The sequence below is a fragment of the Procambarus clarkii genome, chromosome 67 (assembly GCF_040958095.1).
Source record: "Procambarus clarkii isolate CNS0578487 chromosome 67, FALCON_Pclarkii_2.0, whole genome shotgun sequence".
Classification (NCBI taxonomy): Eukaryota; Metazoa; Arthropoda; class Malacostraca; order Decapoda; family Cambaridae; genus Procambarus; species Procambarus clarkii.
This window is the reverse complement of record NC_091216.1, coordinates 15,393,283-15,413,366: the sequence shown is the minus strand read 5'-3', so window position 1 is coordinate 15,413,366 and position 20,084 is coordinate 15,393,283. Positions and strand designations below refer to the sequence as shown.

Here is a 20,084-nt window from a genome sequence, read left to right as displayed (position 1 = left end):
TTAGGCGATGCTGTGGTCACAAGCTGAACAGCAGTGCTGTGAGTTCATGCTGCATGTGTCAGGCTTGGTAGCTCACTCAATACTGAGGCCCCTCACACCCGGGAGTTTGGCCCACGATTTTTTAAAAAAATGGCGTCTGTTTACAAGAGCCCTGATGAAGGTGTGGTGAACCCCGTGTATCCACTGGCCGTTTAAATCTTGCGTAGTACTCCAAAGCATCACATGATGCGATGCGCAATTTACTGCAAGTTGGTCAAAGCATCATATGATGCGATGCGCAATTGAAGGGTTAATACAACTATTTACTTTACCACTCTACTTTACGTTAAACACCTTGGTCCACTTAGGCAGGATGCAAGGTTTACAATTACAAAACTGGGGTAAAGCCTACTCTGAAAAAATCACTTGTAAGGCTTGAAGCAACCTGGGTAGCTATGACCCACGTGGTACCCTAGTCACTATGGAGTACACATAGTGAAGCCAAAACACTGGCTTACAATACCTCTAAACAAAACACACAGCTAGTAGCATGGTACAGTAATACTTAACTTGTAGAACATAGATTATAGGGAGAGGAGAAAGGAGGGGGAGGAAGACAGAGCCCCACAGGGAAAGTCAGGACGCCACAGCTGCCAGCCAGAGAGAAGAGAGAGCACAGCCGTTGTTGAGCTCGTTTAAGTATGCTGCCGGGACGGATACCTAGCTGATCGTACAGCAGCAATCATCACAAGTTTACTCAGACATTCATTACTAGTTACTTTAACAGTTCTAAGAATAGCTGATAACTGGTTCAATATTCTATTTAATAATCAACAACCTCAGAGTCTGAATGCTCTGTGAGAAACAAGATTCATCTTACGTTTGGCAAGGACGACAGGAATACATGCATACCCCAGGTTTAAGGATCCATGATATAAATGTTATTGTTAATTAAATATCCTCCTCAGATGATCCAATGCTATGAATTAATGTGTATTAATTATTTAGAGCTCAATTGGACCTCTGGTTTCCAACTAAGAACCCAGGGTCGTAACAGACCCGCACGTTTGAGTGGGGCGAGGCTTTGACGGTGATCCAGGTTTACCTTGGGGCCGACTTTGAGCATCTTAATGTGAGTGAGAACCCCAAACTTTCGCTCCTCGCTTTTGTGCGATGTGAGCGCAGTGCAGCTTTATGTGCAGGTCCCTTCCCTGTCGACTGCGCTTGTCGCTGAGGATTATCGTGTTCATGGCTTCTTGGCTGCAGTCCTGCGTTACTTTTCCCTCCGTGGGCTGTCTTTGGATTGGCTGGCGGAGGATGTAGAGGCGCTTGGGTTCATTCTGGGTCTAGCGCCTTAGTCTCGGTTGTTCGCGCGTCGTCTGCGCTGTTGAAGCTGTTTGCCCTGATCCTGTGGGCGGTGCTGCGCGGTTCGCATGTCGGCAGGCAGTTCTCGCTTTCTCCTTGGAATCTGCTGAGGCCCTGGTTCTTCGTTCGTCTTCCCTGTTTTATCCTTTGCTTTTTGTGGCCTCTGCTGGCGAGTGTTATATTCAGGTGGCTTCTTCCTCTTGCCGCCCTATGTCTGATTTGTTGGTTCTTCTGAGGTCCTGGAGGGGTCGTGCCAGGGTTGGTGATTCCATTTGTCGGGGTTGGCCACAGGTGTCGCGTTCGGAGCCGGTGCCACCTGTGGTTCCGGCTGTTTCTGGTCGACGCAGTGTTCACTCTGCATGCAGGTCAGGTTCTCGTAAGGGGCAGCGGCCCTTTTGCGGTTTGCCCCATTGAGTGGGCGGTGGGGGTGGGGGAGATTTGCTTTGTTTGCTCACGCCTGGTCTCACGATTTGTGGGCTTTTCTGGTAGTTTCTCACGGCCTGAGGGGGCGTTGGGTTGCTGCTCCTCCTTTGGGGGGGTTCAGGGCTGGCAAGGCAGGTTTCCTCTCCTGAGCTCTATCAGGTCATCTTGGAGTGGGTGTGCGTGGGTGGGTTTCCCGCCTGTTTCCATTCCCACAATGGGACTGTGCGGACCTGCGGTTCATTCTGAACTTGTCCCATCTGAACCCTTGGGTTTCTTGACCCTCATTTCGGATGACCGCTCTGTCCCAGGTCCGAGCTTCTGTTGGAGCCGGGTGCTTGGGTGGTGTCCCTGGACCTCAAGGACACGTATTGGCACGTCCCTATTCATCTGGGGTTCAGGAACTGGCTCGGTTTTGTTGTGGGGCGTCAGTGTTACCGCTTTCGTTGTCTGCCATTCGGGTTGAATCTGGTACCTTGCGTGTTCACACGCCTTACCCGGGTTGTAATTACCTAAGTGTAATTACCTAAGTGTAGTTACAGGATGAGAGCTACGCTCGTGGTGTCCCGTCTTCCCAGCACTCTTTGTCATATAACGCTTTGAAACTACTGACGGTCTTGGCCTCCACCACCTTCTCACTTAACTTGTTCCAACCGTCTACCACTCTATTTGCGAAGGTGAATTTTCTTATATTTCTTCGGCATCTGTGTTTAGCTAGTTTAAATCTATGACCTCTTGTTCTTGAAATTCCAGGTCTCAGGAAGTCTTCCCTGTCGATTTTATCAATTCCTGTAACTATTTTGTATGTAGTGATCATATCACCTCTTTTTCTTCTGTCTTCTAGTTTTGGCATATTTAATGCTTCTAACCTCTCCTCGTAGCTCTTGCCCTTCAGTTCTGGGAGCCACTTAGTAGCATGTCTTTGCACCTTTTCCAGTTTGTTGATGTGCTTCTTAAGATATGGGCACCACACAACAGCTGCATATTCTAGCTTTGGCCTAACAAAAGTCATGAACAATTTCTTTAGTATATCGCCATCCATGTATTTAAATGCAATTCTGAAGTTAGAAAGCATAGCATAGGCTCCTTGCACAATATTCTTTATGTGGTCCTCAGGTGATAGTTTTCTATCTAGAACCACTCCTAGATCTCTTTCTTTATCAGAATTCTTTAAAGATTTCTCACATAATATATAGGTTGTGTGGGGTCTATGTTCTCCTATTCCACATTCCATAACATGACATTTATTAACATTAAATTCCATTTGCCAAGTGGTGCTCCATATACTTATTTTGTCCAGGTCTTCTTGAAGGGCATGACAGTCATCTAAATTTCTTATCCTTCCTATTATCTTAGCATCATCAGCAAACATGTTCATATAATTCTGTATACCAACTGGTAGATCATTTATGTACACAATAAACATCACTGGTGCAAGAACTGAACCCTGTGGTACTCCACTTGTGACATTTCTCCATTCTGATACATTGCCTCTGATTACTGCCCTCATTTTTCTATCAGTCAGAAAATTTTTCATCCATGATAGAAGCTTACCTGTCACCCCTCCAATATTTTCCAGTTTCCAGAACAACCTCTTATGTGGAACTCTGTCGAAAGCCTTTTTTAGGTCCAGATAGATGCAGTCAACCCAACCATCTCTTTCCTGTAATATCTCTGTGGCTCGATCATAGAAACTGAGTAAATTCGATACACAGGATCTTCCAGATCGAAAACCATACTGTCTGTCTGATATTATATCATTTCTCTCTAGGTGTTCTACCCATTTAGTTTTGATTAGTTTTTCCAATACTTTCACTATTGCACTTGTCAATGATACAGGTCTATAATTGAGGGGGTCTTCCCTGCTGCCACTTTTGTAGATTGGAACTATGTTAGCCTGTTTCCACCCGTCTGCTACGATTCCTGTACACAGGGATGCCTGAAAGATCAGGTGAAGTGGAATGCTGAGCTCAGATGCACATTCTCTCAGAACCCATGGTGAAACGCCATCTGGGCCAGCTGCTTTGTTCTTACCGAGCTCCTTGAGCATTTTTTCCACTTGTGGTAGCCCGTCTGCGTCTGTTAGGTGTTCGGGTGTTAGCTTACCTAGACGACTGGCTGGTTTGGGCTCACAGTCGGTCCACGTGTCTTCTCGCCAGGAATTTGGTGCTTTCCCAGCTCGCCGGGTTCGGGTTCCTGGTGAACTGGAGGAAGACCCATCTGGTTCCCTCCCAGGTTTGGTCCTGGCTGGGTCTTGTGTGGGGCTCTCGGACCGCTTCCTTGTTTCTTCCTTCGGTGTCTCTCCTTTGGCTGCGTTTCCACTTGTGCTTCTTTCTAGCAAGGCTCCCGGGTCACCCGGCGGTTGCTCGAGGGTCTGTGCGGGAGCCTGAACTTCGCGATGTTGGTCTACCTGCCGGGGCGGGTGTGGCTTCGTCGGTTGTTCTGGTTCCTTTGGGGCCGTCCCTTCCGCCTCTCTCGATCGCTGGGTTCGACCCCCGGGGGGCCTTGCGTCGGCTGCTGCATCGCCAGCTTCCTCTTCAGGTTTTTCAGGGTTTTGAGCTTTGGCGCATGAACGAGCTCTCGCTCGATGTGTTCACGGACACGTTGTCTCTATGCTGGGGCTTTGTGACCAGTGCTCACCAGGCCGGCCAGGGGCGATGGGTTCCATCCTTCCGTCAGGCCCACAGCACGGTGCGGGAGTTTGTGGTTTGCGCTTCGGAGGGTTCGGGTCGCCTGCGGATCGAATATCCGGCTCCATTCAAACTGCTCCTCGGTGGTTCATTGCCTGAACTGGGGGGGTTCAAAGCGGTCCTTTGCTCTTTGGGGCTGGTCGCTTCAGGTGACTCGTCTGCTGAGTTCTCGGGGTTTGGCTCTCCTGGCGGTTCACGTCTGGGGTGTATCCTACGTCCTGGCGGACGGCCTGTCAGGTTTCATTCCCCTGTCCACGGAATGGACGGTCAATGCCGACTCCTTCCGTTGGCTCTGCCAGACGTTTAGGCACCCGGAGTTGGACCTGTTCGCGTCAGTGTGGTCGAGGCGTCTTCCGGTGTATGTGGCGCCCTTCACTGACCGCGAAGTTGTTCGGGTCGATGCCTTTCGGCTGGACTGGTCGAGGTGGGGGTTTTTGTACCTCTTTCCGCCGGTTCAGTTGTTGCTCCAGGTCCTGGCTTGCTTAGAGACTTACCAGGGGCGAGTAGTTCTCTTGGCCCCATGGTAGCCTGCCCAGCCGTGGTTTCTGGCGCTGCTTGCTCGGTGTCCGAACCCGGAGGTTTTTCTGCGGCTCCGCCTGTTTCAGCAGATCGGCCCAGTCCGGTACGAGACTGGTTCGCTGTTCTCCTCGAGTCTTTGCGCTTGGAGTTTTTGACTCGAGTTTATCACCATCTCAATGGTGATCAGGTGGCTTCCTTGATGGTGTCCCACCTGCGGGCTTCTTGGCGGCAGTACGAAGTTTTCTGGCGGTCCTTCCGTTTCTTTTTGTCTCTTCGTCGTTGCTCTTCGCTTTTGGTTCAGACTGTGTTGCCCCTTTCTCTCTTGGTTGTTCCAGGATTGTCATCTTATTCCGAATACTGTCGCCTCGTATCATGTGGCGCTGGCGGAGCCGCTCCGGCTTGCTTTTTGTATCAATGTTACTTCTATACCGTTTCGCAAGCTGTCTTGTGCGTTGTTTCACCTCCGGCCTGCTCCTGCGCCGCCTGAGCTGTCCTGGTCTTTGGACAGAGTGCTCTCTTATCTCTCTTCTCCTCGGTTTGTTGTAGCCCCTTCGGTTCAGGATTGTTTTGCGAAGGCTCTTTTTCTGTTGGCATTGGCCTGGGGTTTGGGTTGCCAAACTTCATGCTCTTCTCTGGTGCAGGGGCTTCTGCTCTTTTGGTCGTGGTAATAGGTATGTTCGTCTGCAGCCGTCTCCCTCTTTTCTGGCGAAGAATGAGACTGCTGCTTTCCGGAGGGGTCCTTGGGATGTTGATGCTTGGTTGGTCAGGCCAGGAGTTTATCATATGTTGTGTCCGGTTGCGGCCCTCCGCCGTTATTTGGGCGCCATGGCTTCTGTGTCCGGGGACGCGCTTTGTGTTCATCCGGTTTCCCTTCTTCCCTGTTCGCGGGTTCAAGTCTCTCAGGTCGTTCGCAGGGTTATTAAGTCTAGCCAGCCTGCGGTCTATCCCCATGCCCATGACGTTCGTAAGTTTGCTGCTCTTGCTGCCGTCTTTGGCAACATGTCTTGGGCCGACATTCGGGTACTGGGTTTTTGGCGGTCGAACAGGGTCCTGGCTGCACGCTACATCATGAACGTCCCTGGGCCTAGTTGGGCCTGTGTCGCTTTGGGTCAGCGGTTGCAGCCTGTTGTCTCGCCTTCGAGTTGAGGTGTGTAGCACTCCTGGGTAAGTCCCATTTCTTTTTTTTGTCTTTGGTGAAGTAGCTCCGGACAACCGTAGGGGGCTCCCCCCCAGAAATCCAGCGTTGAATGTAATGAAACGCCATTTTCTGGGTAAGTCCTGGAGGCTCCCCAGCAACCCTCCCTCCCTCCGGTCGGTGGTTTCTCGCATTTTTTATATCCAGTGTCGAAACTGGGAGGTGGATCGCTGGCGCAGGGGTCTGAAACTCTTCATTCCCCCTCCCGGGGATGGGGGGAGCTGCACAGACATGCGGTGCGGTTCCGGTGACGTTATTCTTGTTTGCTCGGTTTTCTTTTGGCGAGTTCTGTCCACTCATTGGCGTTTTTCGTTGCTTTACCCAGAATAGGGGTTTGTTTTGTGGCGCTTACCTTTCTGGGTGCCTGTCCCAGTCGATGGCAGATATAAAATGCTCCAAATCACATGTGCATTTCTATGGGCCATTGTTCCTCGTGCCTCTGTGAGGGGGCCGGGTTCTGGCTCGTGATCCCTGGTAGGCCTAGACCTCCACCCACATTGACTGATGGAAAATAGTTAGGGTATCCATATCAGTCTGGATAGCTCCGGGGAGCCTCTGGGACTCGCCCAGAAAATAGCGTTTCATTACATTCAACGCTGGTTTTTTGGGGGGTCCAGATAAATGCAGTCAGTCTATCCTTCTGTTTCTTGTAAAATCTCTGTGGTTCTGTCATAGAAACTAAGTAGATTTGTTACACAGAATCTTCCTGTTCACAAACCATCCTGTGTGTCTCTTATTATATAATTTCTCATCAGGAGTTCTGTCCATTCGATTTGAATTGTTTTTCTAATATTTTGACTAAAACACTCAACAGTGATACAGGTCTATAATTAAGAGGGTCTTCCCTGCTATCATTTTTGTAGACTTGAACTGTATTTGCCTTTTCCCATATACTGTATATGCCAAGACTGTGTGTGTGTGTGTGTGAGAGAGAGAAACAAAGAACAGAAGTGGGAAAGGGAGAGAGAGGTGGGGATAGAGGGAGAGAGGGGGTGAGAGCAAGAGAGAGAGGGAGGAAGGGAGGAAAGAGTGAGAACAAGAGAGGAGGAGGAAAGAAGGGGGTGAGAACAAGAGAGAAGGAGGAAAGAAGGGGGTGAGAACAAGAGAGAGGGCAGGAGGGAGGGGGTGAGAACAAGAGAGAGGGCAGGAGGGAGGGGGTGAGAACAAGAGAGAGGGAGGGAGGAATGGGGTGAGAACGAGAGAGAACGAGAGAGAACGAGAGAGAACGAGAGAGAACGAGAGAGAACGAGAGAGAGAGAGAGAGAGAGAGAGAGAGAGAGAGAGAGAGAGAGAGAGAGAGAGAGAGAGAGAGAGAGAGAGAGAGAGAGAGAGAGAGAGGGAGAGAGAGGGGGGAAGAGAGAGAGAGGAGGGGAAGAGAGATAGGAGGGAAGAGAGAGAGAGGAGAGAAGAGAGAGAGAGTGGGGAAGAGAGAGAGAGAGGGGGAAGAGAGAGAGAGGGGGAAGAGAGAGAGAGGAGGGAAGAGAGAGGGGGGGGGAGAGAGAGAGAGAGAGGGGAGAGAGAGAGAGGGGAGAGAGAGAGGGGGGAGAGAGAGAGGGGGAAGAGAGAAAGAGAGGGAAAAGAGAGAGAGAGAGGAAAAGAGAGAGAGAGAGAGGGGAAAAGAGAGAGAGGGGAAGAGAGAGAGAGAGAGGGAAAGAGAGAGAGGGGAAGAGAGAGAGAGAGAGGGGAAGAGAGAGAGAGAGGGGAAGAGAGAGAGAGAGAGGGGAAGAGAGAGAGAGAGAGGAAGAGAGAGAGAGAGAGAGAGAGAGAGAGAGAGACAGACAGACAGACCTGACTGACAGACCTGACTGACAGACCTGACTGACAGACCTGACTGACAGACCTGACTGACAGACCTGACTGACAGACCTGACTGACTGACCTGACTGACTGACCTGACTGACTGACCTGACTGACTGACCTGACTGACTGACTGACCTGACTGACTGACTGACCTGACTGACTGACCTGACTGACCTGACTGACTGACTGACCTGACTGACTGACTGACCTGACTGACTGACCTGACTGACTGACTGACTGACTGGACTGGACTGGACTGACTGGACTGACTGACTGACTGACTGACTGACTGACTGACTGACTGGACTGACTGACTGACTGACTGACTGACTGACTGACTGGACTGACTGACTGACTGACTGACTGACTGACTGACAGGACTGACTGACTGGACTGACTGACTGGACTGACTGGACTGACTGGACTGGACTGACTGACTGACTGACTGACTGACTGGACTGACTGACTGACTGGACTGACTGACTGACTGACTGACTGACTGACTGACTGACTGACTGGACTGACTGACTGACTGGACTGACTGACTGGACTGACTGACTGACTGACTGACTGACTGACTGACTGACTGACTGACTGGACTGACTGACTGGACTGACTGACTGGACTGACTGACTGGACTGACTGACTGACTGACTGACTGACTGACTGACTGACTGACTGACTGACTGACTGGACTGACTGACTGACTGGACTGATTGGACTGACTGGACTGACTGACTGACTGGACTGACTGACTGACTGACTGACTGACTGACTGACTGACTGACTGACTGACTGACTGACTTGACTGACTGACTGACTGGACTGACTGACTGACTGACTGACTTGACTGACTGACTGGACTGACTGACTGACTGACTGACTGGACTGACTGACTGACTGACTGGACTGACTGACTGGACTGGACTGACTGACTGACTGACTGGACTGACTGACTGGACTGACTGACTGGACTGACTGACTGGACTGACTGACTGGACTGACTGACTGGACTGACTGACTGGACTGACTGACTGACTGGACTGACTGACTGGACTGACTGACTGGACTGACTGGACTGACTGACTGACTGACTGACTGACTGACTGACTGACTGGACTGACTGACTGACTGGACTGACTGACTGACTGACTGGACTGACTGACTGACTGACTGGACTGACTGACTGACTGGACTGACTGGACTGACTGACTGACTGACTGACTGACTGACTGGACTGACTGGACTGACTGACTGACTGACTGACTGACTGACTGACTGACTGACTGACTGGACTGACTGACTGGACTGACTGACTGGACTGACTGACTGACTGACTGGACTGACTGACTGGACTGACTTGACTGACTTGACTGACTGGACTGACTGACTGGACTGACTGGACTGACTGTCTGTCTGTCACTGTCACTGTGTGTCTGTGTCTGTGTCTGTGTCTGACAGACTGACAAAGCCAGGTATGTGTGTGTGCATGTGTAAGGCAAGTATGTGTATTATATTTTAGTCACCAAGTATGCAATTTTTTGTTGTTTGAAGTGTTAAGTAAGACTGTATTTAGTGGATTGCATTGCTATAGGCTTAAATCTTGTTTTTCTTCAGTGGTAGGCAACAAGTGTGATCTACAAGTGCGGGCTATGGACATGCAGCAGGCACGCGAAGTAGCTAAGAATTACGACATTCCTTTCATAGAGACCTCTGCCAAGACCCGCATGGGTGTTGACGATGCCTTTTATACTTTAGTTAGAGAGATCAGGAAAGATGTGAGTATGAGTTTGATGTATTACCACATTTTCTTTTAAGGTTATTACTACTGTATCTCATTTAAATTTGTACTGACTTCCAAAATAAATTAGGATAGTGTGTTCAATTTGTAGTAGCATTCTCATATACTATACAATACAGTATTTTAAGATGGCCTTTTTAACAGTGTGATGGGTGTGAACAGTGGTTCCAGTAGCTACTTTACTTAATAGCTTCACATAGGAGTCACATCAACCTTAAGAGTCCTTAATGGCCTACCAGGGACCAGAGCCAGGACATTTCCCCCCATGACAGAGGTGTAGGGAGCAAAGAATTGTTAGTCAACTTCACCAAGGAACCATTCAGAAAGTAAGTTAAACAAAACAGACAACTGCAAGCTTCACAGAAAGAAAAGAAATGAAAGCAAACTCCTCATTAAACTGTCTACAGTTTAAACTGTATATAGTTTAGAGTCGAACCCCCTAGTTCAAGTCTTTTTCTGGTCGACGTGGGGATCGCCCTGTCCGCCACTTTAGTTCTCGTAAGGTGCATCGGTCCTTTCACGGTTCGTCTCATTGACGGGGCGATGGGGGGGAGCCTCACCCTGTTTGCTTGTGCCTGGTCCCACGATTCATGGGCTTTTTGGGTTGTTTTGTGCAGCCTGTGGTGGCATTGGGTTGACTCCTCCTCCCTCGGGAGGTTCGGGGCTGGTGGGGCAGGCCTCTTCTCCTGCTCTCTGTCCGGTCATCTCGGAGTGGGTTTGCTTGGGAACCGCTTGTTTCCAGTCACGAAACGGGACTGTTGCGAACCTCCGGTTCATTCTGGACTTGTCCCATCTGAACCCGTGGGTTTATTGCCCCTCCTTCAGGATGTCTACTCTGTCCCAGGTCCGTCTTCTGTTGGAGCTGGGCACTTGGATGATGTCCCTGGACCCCAAAGACTTGTATTGGCACATCCCAGTTCATCCGAGGTTCAGGGACTGGCTCGGTTTTGTTGTGGTTACCACTTTCGCTGTCAACCCTTTGGGTTGAATCTGGCGCCTCGCGTTTTCATGTGCCTTTCTCGAGTCATGATGGCCCGCCTGCATCTTATAGGTGTTCAGGGTTCTGGCCTACCTCGACGACTGGCTGGTTTGGGCTCCCAACTCCCTGGTGTGTCTGCTCGCCAGGGATTTGGTTCTTTCCCAGCTCACCGGGTTCGGGTTCCTGGTGAACTGGAGGAAGTCCCATCTGGTTCTCTCTCAGGTTCAGTCTTGGCTGGGTCTGGTTTGGGACGCTCGTACCGCTTCCTTGTCTCTTCCTCCGGCGGCTCAGCTTCTCCTGCGTTCCCGCCTTCGTCTGTTTCTGAGAGGCTCCCGTGTCACGAGGCGGTTGCTCGAGAGTTTGTGCAGGAGTCTGAACTTTGCCATGATGGTCTACCCACTGGGTCGGGTGTGGCTTCATCGGCTGTTCTGGTTCCTTCAAGGACGTCCCTTCCGCCTCTCTCGTGACCGTTCATTTCGGCCTCTGTGGGCTTTGCGTCGGTGGCTGCGTCGCCAGCTTCCTCTTCGGGTTTTTCGGGATTCAGTGCCTTGGTGCCTACCCGAGTCCTCGCTCGATGTGCATACGGATGTGTCATCTCTTGGCTGGGGTTTTGTGACCATGCTCGCCAGGCTGGCCAGGGGTGGTGGGGTCCACCCTTCTGTCAGGGTCACAGCACAATCTGGGAGTTCGCAGCATTGTGGCTGTCACTCTGGAGGGTTCGAGTCGCTCGCGAATCGACAGTCCAGCTCCATTCGAACTGCTCCCCGTTAGTTCATTGCCTGAACAGTGAGGGTTCGATGTGGTCTTTGGCTCTTTGGAGCTGGTCGCTTCAGGTGACTCGTCTACCGAGTTCTTGGGGTTTGGCTCTCCTGGCGGTTCACGTTCAGGGTGTGTCCAATGTCCTGGCAGATGGCCTGTCTCATTTCCTTCCCCCTTTCCACGGAATGGAAGGTTGACGCCGACTCCTTCAGTTGGCTGTGCCAGACTTTCGGAACTCCAGATGTGGATCCCTTTATGTCGGTGTGGTTGAAGCGTCTTCCGGTATACGTAGCACCCTTCCCCGACTGCGAGGCTGTCAGGGTCGATGCCTTCTGGCTGGACTAGGCGAGGTGGGGTTACCTGTACCTCTTTCCCCCAGTTCGGCTGTTGCTCCTGGTCCTAGCACGCTTGGAGACTTACCAGGGAAGAGTTGTCCTGGCTCCTTGGTGGCCGGCCCAGCCTTGGTTTCAGGTGCTGCTTGCTCGGTGTCCGAACCTGAGGGTCTACCCGCAGCTCCGCCTCTTTCAGCAGAATGGGCCAGTCTGGTACGAGGCTGGTTCGGTCTTCTCCTCGAGTCTTCACATTTGGAGTTTTTGACTCTTGTCAGTCATCACTTGTATGGTGCGCAGGTGGCTTCATTGTTGGTCTCCCACCAACTTCGTCTTGTCTCTGACTTCGTCTCGACAACAGTGTGAAGTTTCCTGGCAGTCCTTCCATTTTTTCTTATCTCTGCGTAGGTATCTTCGGTCTCTGATAGGGTTGTTTTGTCCTTCCTTTCTTGGTTGTTCCGTGACTGTTATTTTATACTGAATACTGTCGCCTCGTATCGTGCGGCGCTGGCGGAGCCGCTTCAGCTTGCTTTCGGTGTTGATGTTACTTCTGCCCCGTTCCACAAACTGTCTGTGTTGTTCCACCTCCGGCCTGTTCATGCGCCTCCTGAGCCATTCTTGTCTTGACCAGGTGCTGTCTTTTATTTCTTCTCCTCGGTTTGTTGTGGCCCCTTCAGTCCATGATTGTTTTTCCAAGGCTCTGGAAAAACAGAGCCAGCCGTTCTGTTGGCATTGGCCTCTGGGGGGTCGGGTCGGGGAGCTTCATGCTCTCCTCCAGCGCAGGGGTTTCTGCTCCTTCAGTCCTGATGGTCAGTTTTTTCGGTTGCAGCCGTCTCCTTCTTTTCTGGTGAAGAATGAAACGGCTGCGTTCTGGAGGGGTCCTTGGGCCGTTGTTGTTTGGTTGGTCAGGCTGGGGGTGCATCATGTCTTATATCCGGTTGTGGCTCTCCGCCATTATTTGCGCGCCACAGCCTCGGTGGTCAGGGGTGCACTTTGGGTTGATCCGGTTTCTCTTCTTCCCTGTTCCTGGGCTCGGGTTTCTCAGGTCATCCGCAGGGTTATTGAGTCTAACTAGCCTGCGGTCTATCCCCGGGTCCATGACATGCGTATGTTTGCTGCATTGGCTGCCGTCTTTGGCGACATGTCTTGGGTTGACATTCGGGCCCGGGGTTTTTGGAGGTCGAACAGGGTCTTGGCTGCTTACTACCTTGTGAATGTCCCTGGGCCTGATAGTGCCTGTGTTGCATTGGGTCAGCAGTTGCAGCCAGTTGTCTCAGCTTCCCGTTGAGGGGTGAGTACGGACCGTCTCCTGAGTAAGTCCCCGTTTTTCCCTATCTGTGGGTAGTTAGGTCTGGGGACCCAACATGGATGTAATGAATTAATGAATGTATGAATGTAATGAAATGTTGAATGTAATGAAATGCCATTTTCTGGGTGAGTCCCGGACGCTCCCTGGCATCCCTCCCTCCCCTCTGGTCGGCGGTGTTTTTCTCGTCTTTTGGCATCCAGCCTAAGAACTGAAGGTTGGGTTGCCGGCGGGTGGGTCTGGGGCTTGCCCATGGTCCATGGTGATGTGATGACGTCATGCTTGTTTGCTAATTTTCGTTTGGGGAGTTCTATCCACTTGTTCGGCTTTCGGTAGCAATAGTTTTACCAGAATAGGGGTTGGTTTTAGGGCGCCTACCTTTCTGGGTGCCTGTTCCGGTCAATGGCAGACATAGAATGCTCCCAATCACACGGGGGTCTCTATAGGCCATTGCTCCTCGTGCCTCTTCTGAGGGGGCCAGGTTCTGGCTCGAGATCCCCGGTAAGCAAGAACTCCATGCACTTGACTGATGCCAAAAAGTTAAACATATCCATTAAGCCTGGATAGCTCAGGGGAGCCTCCGGGACTCTCCCAGAAAATGGCATTTCATTACATTCAATGCTGGTTTTTTACATTCAGGGAGCATCCAAAACTCTTGCAGACGGTCTGTCCCAATTCCGTCCCATTTCCATGGAATAGACCTTCGATGCTGCCTCCTTCCTTTGGCTTTGCAAGACATACAGGTGCCCGGATTTGGACCTCCTTTATACCGGCATGGAATCAGCGCTTTCTCCTGTATGCGATGTTCCCTGATCGCAAAACCATCCCGATCGATATTTTTCGGCTGGACTGGTCGAGATGGGGGTTCCTGTACTTCTTCTCTTCCTCTAGTCCTGCTGTTACTCCAGGTCTTTGCCAGGCTGGAGTCCTACCAGAGGAAGTGTTATCCTTCTGGTTCCCTGGTGGCTGGCTTGGCCTTGATTTATGGAATTTTTCCACAGCATTCCCTCTTTCAGGTCAGTTAGGTAATAAACTTTGCTGGTTCAGTCTTCTCAGCTCTTCGCACCTGGAATTTCTAGAGGGAAGCCCCTTGTGGCTCCCTGAAGCTACGATCACTGATTTTGTGCCAACTATTAGATCAGATCAACTGCAGAGTTCTATAGGCTTACTGGTTCTATAAGCTCTGATCAGGTTCTGGCGCTGATTTTTGCCTTTGGGATTTTTTCCATTTGGGACATTCCTGTACACTGTGCAGTGATGCACGAACCTGGACATCATCAGTGCTTGGAGCTGTATGTGTACAGGGTTATCATCCGTGAAGTGTTCGAGAGTTGCTCCCTTAGGGGTGCTCCTTGCTAGTTGCAACCCTGGCCCAGGGTGTCGGGTAACATTGAATTTCCCTACCTTCACTCGGGTCAGAAGTGACATTGGTTGGCTTGGGGTGCACTGGTTCTCATGATCTACAGTGTTCTACACTATACCACGTCGAGGTTGGTCTTTACAGCCATACAAGCAGCTGCTGTGTTGGCTTACTACATCGTTTCTATATTTTGGCTCTCTTGCATGCATAGGTTTGGCGACTTCCTCCCACTGGTCTTTCAACTGTACCAGTCGAGGTGGGGGTTTCTTTACCTTTTACTCGGGTCCAGCTCTTGCTGCGGGTCCTGGCAAAATTGGAGTCCTATACAGGGAGGGTGATCCTTCTGGCTCCCTGGTGTTTGGCCCAGCCTTTGTTTCAGGTGCTGCTTGTTCTGTGTTGGAGCCCGGCCATTTTCCCACAGCTCTGCCTCTTTCCAATTATCGGTCTGATGATGTACTTGGAGAGTCTCCATCTTTTCCTTCAGGTGGGTAGGTAGCATCAGGGACAATTTCTGGGTGAGCCCTGGTGGCTCCCTAACACCCTCCTACAGGGAGTCAGGGGTGGTATTTCCATCATCATAGAACTGAGGGTGGAACAGCCAGCTGACCTGGTCTGCCTCCCTTCTTCCCCCAAGAAAGAGGAAAGAGTGGGGGGGGGGGCAAATATGCTTGTGCTAGTTTCTTAACTTTTCAATAGTTTGTTTACATAGTTGGGGGAGTTCTTTTGGCGAGTTTGAGACATCGATATTTCCATATAACCAGTAGTGATCTGTTTTGACTTGCTGCTTTGAGGGTGCGGTGGTAGCAACATGATTAAAATTCGCTAACAATTTGATCATAATACCACTGATCTCTATGCTCTTTAGAGGAGGGCCAGGTTCTAGCTCATGGTCCCCAGCAGGTCTAAAAGAATTCTGCAACTGATAGCACTTAGTAGTTGGCACTATATCTGCATTATAGCATCAGGGAGCCATCGTGGCTCCAAAAGAAATTGGCGTTTCATTATGTTCAGTGCTGGTTTTTTACTATGTATTTTTCATTTAATTTATATATATTATGCATTAAATCATTACATTTTTTCAGAGGGAACATCGTGGGAAGATTAAGCCAGGACATAGGAGGAACAGGAGGAAGTGCATTGTATTTTAGGAGGACTATATTGAATAGACTTATAAACCTAATGGTATTAAGCCCATTGTTTTCATCAGTGTTGTGCAGAATAACTTCATCAGTGCAGTTCATTTGACTTCCAAATTCTGCAACTTACAGAAAATGATTTAGATGAGAGAATGTTTGAGTTCTCTGAAAATGTTGCCTGAATTGGCACCCACTGATACACTAGATATTACAAGTGGTACCCACTGATGCGCTGGCTATTGCAAGTGGTACCCACTGATGCGCTGGCTATTACAAGTGGTACTCACTGACGAGTTGGCTACCACAAATACTACAGCTCATGAACTGGCTATTACAAATGGTTCACACTGATGGGGTAGATACCACAAAAAGTACCTACTGGTGAGCTAGGTACCACAAATGGTACTCGCTGATGGGAGGGGTATCACAAATGGTACCTACTGGTGGGCTGGCTACTACAAATGGTACTCACTGATGGGAGGGGGTATCACAAATGGTACCTTCTGGTTAGCTAGGTACCACAAATGGTACTCACTGACGGGAGAGGTATCACAAATGGTACCTACTGGTGAGCTGGCTACCACAAATGGTACTCGCTGATGAGGTGGGTGCACAAATGGTACTACTCGCTGATGAGGTGAGTACCACAAATGGTACTCGCTGATGAGGTGAGTACCACAAATGGTACTCGCTGATGAGGTGAGTACCACAAATGGTACTTGCTGATGAGGTGAGTACCACAAATGGTACTCGCTGATGAGGTGAGTACCACAAATGGTACTCGCTGATGAGGTGAGTACCACAAATGAAGAAGTTGGTCTCTTGGTCTCAGCTATGTGTAATTCAGTCCATGTCGGTTTCCTTTCAGTTTTTTTTTTTTTTTTTTTAATATCTTTAATTCACACAGTATTGGAAAGTATGTCCTGATGTAAAATGGGCTGTTTTTGCAAGCCCAAAGCAAACTTTTAAAACTGATGTAAGATAGATAATACTAAGATCCCAAAAAGGAACTTGGAAGCACAAATCCCAAAGTGGTCATGCTAAAGTTTTGCTTTTCTTACTTAAAAAAAGTGAGAAATCTAATAATGGCCTGGAAACTTATGAGTTAGATTCCTCTTGGACGTAATTACCTCCCAAATTACCTTTTAATCTCTTGTTACCATCAGATATCTGTGAGGTAATACTGAGAGTGTAAGAGAAAAGAATCATATCAGAGATACAGCTTCGTGCTTTTATATGTTCGAATATTAATAATAGAATTATCTTTTATAATGATACAAATTCTGATGTGTACAGGTAAGAATAATTGTATGGTCACATTGGAGTGTTTTGAGGATGTTAAAAATAGTGTTTTCTTTTTATTTGCACAGAAGCATGCAAAATATAATATGGAGGCCATGATGCATGGCCTGTAATGACCAGACACTCACCACTTACACATGTATAATAGAAAAACTTACTTGCAAAACATGGACATTCAGAAATGCTGACAGTTACATTTATTAATGAACCACTACTAATTATTGAGGTATAGAGTTGCTACTATTGCACAAATAATACAGATGTCTAAGGATTCTGAATAATGCTAAAATGCCTGAATAGCTCCTTAGGCAAGTAAGAATTAAGCAAAATTATTTTGACTGGTAGAAATTATTGTGATCAGTTTTGTTTTGGCTTAGTTTACCTTCATTAAGGCTTGCCTGATATTGTGTGAGGTTGTTTTACAGCCCTTATGGATGTCCTGGTTTGTCCGGTGTTGATAACATGCTTTGTCCATTTTGTGGAGAATCCAGTTGGTTCATAGTGTGACGGGCTTTTTACAAAATAAGAAAATCTTGGCTTGTTCATCGTGTGGAGAACCTGTATTTTCAGTACTGACATGTTTTACCTGTGTTTTGGATATCCTGGATTAACTAAAATGAAAGAGTTTTTCTCACTGGGGATGATGTTACATGTTCAGTGCAGGGGTGAACTGTTTGCCATTATCATGTCCAAGCTGTCTCACTGGGGACGACCTTACATGTTCAGTGCAGGGGTGAACTGTTTGCCATTATCATGTCCAAGCTGTCTCACTGGGGACGACCTTACATGTTCAGTGCAGGGGTGAACTGTTTGCCATTATCATGTCCAAGCTGTTTCATTCACTTAAATTCATTTAACTCATTTTTTTCATAAGAGCTTTTTTCCATTATTCTGATTAACATGACATAAAAAATTATCAAAATGGCAAAGCGTTTTTATTCAAAAATAAAATTTATCGCTGAATTAAAATGTTGTTTTTTACTTTTTATAGCCAGTCTCTGTTTATCCAGGATGTTGTTTAAACAGCAAATCTATCATTGTTACTTGTTTATTTTTGAAGAAAAAAATGTCTCCTAAATTTCAAATTTAGCTCGTGTGTGGTGCATATAATTATTTGAACTTTACTTTGTGACTTTTAATAATTTTGATATTATTTTATTATTATTTAAAAAATTGCAGTATATTAAATACCTACCTTTGAATGGTATGATAACCACAGTTGATTGTTCTTGATCTGGGTTGTCATTGTGGTAGGCACTGTGGTTGTCATTGCAGTAGGCACTGTGGTTGTCATTGCAGTAGGCACTGTGGTTGTCATGGCAGTAGACACTATGGTTGTCATTGCAGTAGACACTATGGTTGCCATTGCAGTAGACACTATGGTTGCCATTGCAGTAGACACTATGGTTGCCATTGCAGTAGACACCGTCGTTGCCATTGCAGTAGACACCGTGGTTGCCATTGCAGTAGACACTGGTTGCCATTGCAGTAGACACTATGGTTGCCATTGCAGTAGACACCGTGGTTGCCATTGCAGTAGGCACTGTGGTTGCCATTGTGTCAGACACATTAATTGCCCTATGTGTGCCTAACTTAATTTTGGTGCTGAAACGAATACATAATTTTGCTATTCGAATATTTGACATCAAATTGGTATTTAAATATTGGTGATAATTGTAGGTGATTGTATCTACTGGCAGCGTCAGCCCAAGTACAGTAACTTGTCTTCATTGGCATAGAGGAAAACAATTATTCTCTTGTTAATATGTTTTGTAATATTATTTATTTTACTTGTGCACTTAATTTGGATGATGTTAACAGTGTTGTATTTGGACTTGAATCATAGCTATGGAGCTTTGTGTTTATAGCAGGCGCTGTGTTTGTCATCTAGCACAAATTACCTGTATGTTTAGCAAGAGCCAAGACAGTGGTGTGTGTATGTATGTATGTATGTATGTGTGTGTATATATATATATATATATATATATATATATATATATATACATATATATATATATGTCGTACCTAGTAGCCAGAACTCACTTCTCAGCCTACTATGCAAGGCCCGATTTGCCTAATAAGCCAAGTTTTCATGAAATAATTGTTTTTCGACTACCTAACCTACCTAACCTAACCTAACCTAACTTTTTCGGCTACCTAACCCAACCTAACCTATAGAGATCGGTTAGGTTAGGTTAGGTAGGGTTGGTTAGGTTCGGTCATATATCTACGTTAATTTTAACTCCAATAAAATAAAATTGACCTCATACATAGTGAAAAGGGTAGCTTTATCATTTCATGAGAAAAAAATTATAGTAAATATATTAATTCAGGAAAACTTGGCTTATTAGGCAAATCGGGCCTTGAATAGTAGGCTGAGAAGTGAGTTCTGGCTACTAGGTACGACATATATATATATATATATATATAAAATATATATATATAAAATATATATATATAAAATATATATATATATATATATATAAAATATATATATATATATAATATATATATATATATATATAATATATATATATATATATATATATATATATATATATATATATATATATATATATATATATATATATATATATAAAATATATATATATATAATATATATATATATATAATATATATATATATATATAAATAAAATATGGATGGGACTTGGCTCAGCAGAGAGAGAGCACTTGCTCTCATTTGAACATGTTTTTAAAGTCAATAATAAATATGATCACTTTAAATTTAAAAATTTTCCAGACATACTAATTCTCATGCTCTCATCTTTTTCTCATGCCGAGTATATGAAATGGCTGAGGTAATGGTGTGGATATTTTGCTAGTGTGATGGTGGTAGTTTACTGGAGCGTGACTAAATGGGGGTAGGAACTATGGAGAGGCAATGGTCAGTCATTAAACCAACCTTTCACCCCTGCTTTTGTTTTTTTTCTACGGTTCTTTTCTATACGTTTTGGGCAAGTGCCGTTTACTCTTAAGAAAAAGAGAAATGAGAAATGATGGTGAGGATTAGTAGCTTATACTAGACTGTTTTATCTGCCATTGGTGCAATTGCTGGATGTTTTAATTTGATCAAACATGGCTTTGCATAGTTGGTATTCTGCCTTTCTCTTGTCTTGAATCA

At 47.2% G+C, this 20,084-nt stretch overlaps 1 protein-coding gene across 1 annotated transcript in view; it reads left to right on the top strand.

The window, feature by feature from the left end:
* The window catches only part of Ras85D (ras-like protein 1), a 114,039-nt gene extending 96,130 nt beyond the window's left edge, over positions 1-17,909 (top strand). The window contains exons 5-6 of the mRNA XM_045757258.2: positions 9,586-9,746; positions 15,585-17,909. Of these exons, the coding sequence (XP_045613214.1) occupies positions 9,586-9,746; positions 15,585-15,650 (227 nt within the window). The 3' untranslated portion in view covers positions 15,651-17,909. The remainder of the gene's footprint in view (positions 1-9,585; positions 9,747-15,584) is intronic.
* Positions 17,910-20,084: the final 2,175 nt, after the last annotated feature.